Source organism: Gavialis gangeticus, unplaced genomic scaffold (assembly GCF_001723915.1).
Source record: "Gavialis gangeticus isolate Ggan-Ray unplaced genomic scaffold, GavGan_comp1, whole genome shotgun sequence".
NCBI classification, from domain to species: Eukaryota; Metazoa; Chordata; order Crocodylia; family Gavialidae; genus Gavialis; species Gavialis gangeticus.
In genome coordinates, this window is record NW_017729033.1 from 37,115,544 (window position 1) to 37,122,526 (window position 6,983).

Below are 6,983 nucleotides of genomic sequence, written 5' to 3' on the forward strand. Positions count from 1 at the left end.
CTAAAAACTGCCTTCCTAGCCCCCATGACTCTTGCAGTCCCAAATGAAGGCAAACAGTGGAGTGAGGCAGGTAATACAGTCTTAGGAAGCTCGCACCAACCTAATTTGAACTGCTTTTTTGGACTTGGGTATCTAACACCCACCCACCTAAATCCCACGTAAGGGCCTACTAACACCATAAGAATCTGGTGTCTGGTACTACATCAGACTAAACTTTAAAAAAATCCCCAAAACATGGAGCCCCAGAAAATCATCATGCGTCTTTATAGAAAGAGACATTACCGTTAATGTTGTCACAGTAGTAAAAGTGTTCGTCATTCAGAGAAGGGCAAGCAGAGACTAAATCCTGCAGGCCTGCGCCAGTTACAGTAAGACAACCCGAGAGATTAAGGTGTTCCAAATGCGGCAGTCCTCCTCCCAGAGTCAGCACCCTGTGGGGAGAGACAATTAGGACATGTTAAGACATCACAAGAAACTGGACTGCAGTCTATGCACAATTCAGTTACAGTGCCATGTTCAGAAATGTCCTACAAGCAAGTTCTGATCTGAAGAAAACAAAGACAAGAAGCTGCCATGGCAGCAGTGAGCACTGAACTAACTGCTGGTCTGTCAAATGAACACAGAAGTAACCTCCTCTAATGAAATATTACCAAAGTTTTCCCTCTGCTTATTACCAGGTGTGCGCCCTGCAGATACCAAAGCAAAGTTATTGACGACAACTGGAGAAATAAGTAAATCTTTCTCATTCTCCTCCCTTTGCTAGCTCTGCACTCTCCTGGGACCAAGTCCAGCAGCTCAACAAAGTAAGTGGGAGCTGTTGCAATGCTACAAGCGAAGTGAGTGAGCATCAGACAACGCCCCTCCCTCGGCCCAGTATCAGTGCCTCAGCTTCTGCCAGGATTCAACCCCAAAAGTGAGCTGCCTGGCTGCCCATTGGGGACCAGAGGTCAGCTTCCCTTTTGCAGAGCATTTAGAAGCAAAGCTCAAAACACTACACTCTGCTTCAACAAGGGTCATTCAATTGCCATAGCTCCTGGGTGTCAAACTCATTGAGCCCTGGGGCCAGGTAGGGTTCACTGGGCTGGTCTACAGGTCTGGGACCAATCCTGTGCCACAAAGCCCACATGCTGCAGGCGACATGCCCGCTCATGAGGCATGCCACTGAACCCAGAGCTGCACAGAGCACAGGGAATCTGGGGCACAGGCTGCATGTAGCATCCCACCTGAACCAGCTCATGTCACATGCCACATCCAGAATGCTCCCAGCATCAACTTGGGCTGGGCAGGGTGCACAAACTGGACCTGCCATGCACAGTGCACACAACACAAGGGGACAGCATGGGGTGGTGCTACATGTGGTGCCCTGCCAGCCCAGCCCTGTGCACTGGCTCCAATGTGGCCCAACCCAGACCAGCCCCAGAGCCAGAGTACAAATCTGGTCTGATGTAAGTAATGCATGCAGCACATGCCCCAGACCCGCACGCAGTATGGGGAGTGCCAGAGCCAGCACATGCCCTGTACGGGTTGGATCACATGGCTCCCTGTGCTTGATCTGACCTGGAGGCCCATAAGTTTGACACCCCCTGCCTTAGCTATTGAAATTTCTCCAGTTCTTTATCTCCATATAGTTTCTTACAAAAGTTTAACCTGGATGGTGACTATGTCCTCTGACTACACGGGAGAAAGGTGCAGAGCCCAGCAATGCAGGAACAGAGTGGACTTTGAAGATTGATGTAATCTTTTGTGGATCAACAAGCACAACGCTTGCAGGTAACGGGACTTGTAGACAATTGTAACTCAAGGAAAGTGCCTGGTAAAACATTACAACATTACTCCCCAAGAAGCTAACACCGTGCACTTTAGTTTTAAGAACACAGGGTACGAATAATCAAAAAGCAGATTTTTATGCCACTCTCTAATCTTACTAGGAAGCATTCATGGTAAGGATATTGAACGTACAAGTGATGCAACAGGAGTTTTGCCACAATAAGGACTGCAAGACCAACATTCATGTTTTAGAGATCTTACCATTTGTTTGTTGCAGAAACTACATAAATGAATAACAGCTATAATTTAGATCTAATTCTACCTATAGATGTCATTCAAATAATGTTTAGTTCAATATACTCACAGTGGGGAAAGAAAGTAAAAGATGGGTATAAACACACATCAGGTGCAACCTCAAAGATCTGTGGACTCCAGCAAATTCCAAAGCTTGCTACAGAACAATACTCCCAGGATTAAAAGTTTTTAATCAACATGCTGGTTCAACTCAGCAGGTGCAACACGCAACTCATCCCCCACACAAATCTCCTTCATTTCCTGACACGATGTGCTGGTCTCAAAGGAAGGCAGAAACTCCAAATAATATGGGATAAAACAAACAAAAAAAAAAGACTCAGACATGCAGAAAGAAACCTTATTAATCCGTCCAAATCTATCCTGAGGCCAAGACAGCCTTCTAGAAGTCTTCACTGAAGCTGCCAAACTCTGCTACAAGGAGTTTTCCAGAGTGGTAAGCTACTCTGAATGCTGTGACCTGCAACAGAATCAGGTACTAAGCTCAGAAAACTAGCATCCTACTAACTGGGAAGATATCACACAGAATCACAGAAAGTTAGGGTTGGAAGGGTCATCTAGTCTAAACCCCTGCTCAAAGCAGGACCATTCCCAACTAGATCATCCCAGCCAGGTCCTTCTAGAGCTGGGCCTTAAAAACCTTCAAGGGTGGAGACTGCACCACCTCTCTAGGTAACCTGTTTCAGTGCTTCACCACCCTCCTAGTGAGGAAGTTTTTCCTAATGTTCAACCCAAACTTCCCTTGCTGCAACTTGAAATCATTGCTCCTTGTTCTCTCATCTGCCACCAATGAGAACAGTCTAGCTCCACCCTCTTAGGAACCACCGCCTTCAGGGAGTTGAAGTCTGCTATAAAAACCTTGCCCTCACTTTTCTCTTCTGCAAACTAAATAAACTAAGTTCCCTCAGCATCTTCTCATAAGTCATGTGCTCCAGCCCCTGAACCATTTTCACTGCCCTCCAGTGGACTCTGCCCACCTTGTTCACATCCCTTCTACAGTGAGGGACACTGCTCCAGATATAGACACACCAGTGCAGAATACAGAGGAAGAATCACTTCCCTTGATCTGCTGGCAATGCTCATAGTAATGCAATCCAATATGCTGCTAGCTTGCTTGGCAACAAGGGCACACTGCTGACTCATATCCAGCTTACTGTCCACTGTAATCCCCAGCTCCTTTTCTACTTAGCCAATTAGTCCCAAGCCTGTAGTGGCACATGGGATTCTTTTGTCCTAAGTGCAGAACTTTGCACTTGTGCTTGTTGAAGCTCATGAGATTTCTTTTGGCCCAATTCTCCAATTTGTCTAGGTCACTCTGAATCCTAGCCTGACCTTCCAATGTATCTACTACTCCCCGCAGCTTGGTGCCATCTACAAACTTGTTGAGTGCACTCCATCCATCTTCCAGATCATTAATGAAGATGTTGAACAAAATTGGCTCCAGGAACAACACTTGGGGCACTTCACTTGATACTGACTGCTAACTAGACAACAAGCCATTTTATCACTACCTGTTGACTCTGACTATCCAGCCAGCTTTCTATCCACCTTATAGTCCACTCACCCAACCCATACTTCATCAGCTTGCTTGCAAGAATGCTGCAGAAGACTGTATCAAAAGCTTTGCTGAAGTGAAGTGCATCATGTCCACTGCTTTCCCCACATCCACAGAGCCAGTCATCTCATTATAGAAGGCATCAGGTAGGTCAGGTATGACTTGACCTTAGTGAATCCATGATGATTGTTCCTAATCACTTCCTTCTCCTCCAAGTGCTTAGAAATGGATTCCTTGAGAACCTGGTCCATGATTTTTCCAGGGATGGAGGTGAGGCTGACTGGTCTATAGTTCTCTGTATCCTCCTTCTTCCTTTTCTTAAAGACGGACACTAATTTGCCCTTTTCCAATTGTTCAAGACCTCCCCTGATCGCCATGAGTTTTCAAAGATAATGGCCAGCAGCTCTGCAGTCACATCAGCCAACTCCCTCAGCACCCTCAGGTGCATCCCATCCAGCCCCACAGACTTGTACACACGCAGCTTTTCTAAACAGTCCCATACCTATTCTTTCACCACTGAGGGCTCACCTTCTTCCCAAACTGTGCTACCCGGTGCAATAGTCTGGGAGTTGACCTTGCCTGTGAAGACTGAGGTAAAAAAGGCATTGAGCACTTCAGCCTTTTCCACATCATCTGGCACTATGCTGCCTCTCCCATTCAGTAAGGGACTAACGCTGTAGCCTCTGGCTGCCTTGTTCCTAACATACTTATAGAAACCCTTCTTGTTACCCTTCATGTCCCTTTCTAGCTGCAATTCCAATTGTGCTTTGGCCTCCCTGATTTCATCCTGCATGCCTGAGCAATATTCTTATACTCCTCCCTAGTCATCTGTCCAAGCTTCTACTTGCAAGCTTCCTCTTTGTGCTTTAGCTCACTGAAGACATCTCTGCTAAGCCAAGCTTGTCGCCTGCCATATCTGCTATTTTCCCTGCAAATTGGGATGGTTTGCTCCTGCATCCTCAGTAATGTTTCTTATAGAGGTGCAACGATATATCGGTCCATATCGGATCGGTACCAATAAAAGGAAAATTGAGATTATCGGCAATTGGCTTTTTTTTGGCTGGTGCAGTTGATAATGTCACTGATAAATGTTATGTGCATGCACGCAGCTGCAGCATGCATGCAACTGGGAATGCAGCTGGGCAGCTTGGAGAGCAGCATCTGCCTGGTAAATCTGCGGGGAGAAGGGGTAAATCTGTGGGTTGTGAGGGGGGCAGAATGAGAGCCCCACGATGAGGGAGGTAGTGGGGCTGGGGCAGAGCCATGGGCAGCTCGTCTAGGGGACACAGGGAAGCAGGGAGGGGAGGTGGGTCCCCGCCACCCCCCCCACCCCAGGGAGGCATGGGGGCATGTGCCCCCCAAGATCTGTGCACAGGGTGAGGGCATGCTGCCCGCTGTGGGCTCAGGGCCAGAAGCTGCACCAGCCTCTTCCCTGCCAGGGGTGCTGGGCCAGGGCTGTGCTTGGGAGAGGCAGGGCAGACAGCAGTGCTGGAAGGGGACTTATGGAGGTGGCTATAGTCCACCCCATAGCCCCTGCTTCCAGTGCTGCTGCCGCTCACCCTGCTTCACCCCTGCCTGCCCTGAGCACAACCCCAGCCTAGCCCCACCCCCACACTGGGAAGAGGCCAGCGCAGCCCCCAAGCTTGCAGCAGGCAGCCCACCCTCGCCCCACACAAATCCGGGGGGCACATACCTCCCCTAAGGGTGCCACCCATCATCCCCATTCCTCCTAAATGATCTGTCCGCAGCTCTGTCCCACACCTCAGCCCATCCTGGCTGGGCAGTGCCTGCCCCTGCCCAACCCCACTCCCTCCCTCAATGCAGGGGCTTTAATCTGCCCCTCCCCACCATGCCTCTCACCCCCCCCAATTCGATTTACCAGCTGGATGCTGATCTCCAAACTGCAAGGCTACATATCAGCTATTAGACTGGTATCAGCTAATAGGGCTGGCTAATAATCAGCCATCGGTATCGGCCAGAAAAATCTTCATCAGTGCACCTCTAGTTTCTTTAAAAATACAACCAGCTCTCCTGGACTCCTTTCCCCTTGAGACTGGCCTCCCAGGGGAGGCCATACTTAAGGAGGTTTGAGTTAGTGACAACACTCTGCTGCTCTCCTTTCTTCCTTTTGTCAGCATCCTGAACTCGATCATCTCGTGGTCACTTCTGCCCAGACTGCCATCGACTTCTACATCCCCCACCAATTGTTGCCTGTTTTTGACCAGCAGCTGAAGAAGAGCACAGCTCTTCAACACTTGCGCCAAGAAGTTGTCCACTACGCACTCCAAAAACTTCCTAGATTGCCTGTGCACTCCTTTATTGCCTTCCCAGCATGTCAGGGTGATTGAAGTCCCCCATTAGAACCAGGGCCTGCGATCTGGAAACTTCCACTAATTGTCTAAAGAAAACCTCATCTACCTCATTGTCCTGATCCCAAATCCTACACAATCGGTGAAAAGGGCCCGTGCCTACAAGCATAGCCCTAGTTCCACTGCAAAGGTGAAGGGACGGCGAGCGTGCCCTGCCCCCACTATGGGTTGCTGCACAATATACTTGACAGTCCTGGTTATTGCTCTGGAATAGGTTAGGGCCCTAGCACAGGGCCAGTTTGTTCACTGGATAGATAGGGGGCATGGAGTATTGTACCCTGGGACACTGAAGGTGTCAAGCCAAGCCCTATCACTGAATATATAACATGCTGTATGTTCAAATTAAGACACCATACAAACCAGCTGCAAAGATGGTCCACATTTAATGAGTAACATCTTTGAGGCTGGTAATATGTTAATCATGTGAAAAATGCAATATTTGCCAGACACTTAGGATAGGGGAGGTGCAGTGAGACAGACCAGGACATGCAGTGTGACAAACACACCTTCACTTCAGTCCATCACACCAGGGAAGTAACTGCCAAGGACTTTTCCTTTAAGTCCCACAAGCAAGTAAGAATCCCTCCCTCCCTTCCACCCCAGGCCCAGCAGCATGCTCCTTCCCCACCTCTCCCATGCACTGCTGCATTGTCTCCAGCTCTCCTGAGGCTGGGCTGGAAGTTCCAGAGCTGCTGCTGTCCACTCCAGCTAGGCTCCACAGAGCTGGGCTCAGCCAGGAACAGCAGCCATGGCAGGCAGGTTCCTCCTCTGTGCCTAGTCCCCCTGGGCATTCTCTGCCAGCCCAAGAACAGGAACAAGGGAAGGGAACCTGTCAGATGTCACTGTTGTATCTAAACCTGGCTCCCTGTGCAGCCCCACAGGATAAGAACAGCTCTAGAGACCACCCCCAGCCCCTCAGCCAGCTGGGGATAGCAGCAGCAAAGAGGCAAGGAAGGAAAGATATGGGCGGGGTGGGAGGG

The 6,983-nt window shown here is 49.3% G+C and overlaps 1 protein-coding gene across 1 annotated transcript in view; it reads right to left on the reverse strand.

Moving 5' to 3' along the window:
- The window catches only part of FBXL5 (F-box and leucine rich repeat protein 5), a 79,524-nt gene that overhangs the window by 11,015 nt on the left and 61,526 nt on the right, over window positions 1–6,983 (reverse strand). The window contains exon 10 of the mRNA XM_019525935.1: window positions 283–431. Coding sequence (XP_019381480.1) covers window positions 283–431 — 149 coding nt within the window. The remainder of the gene's footprint in view (window positions 1–282; window positions 432–6,983) is intronic.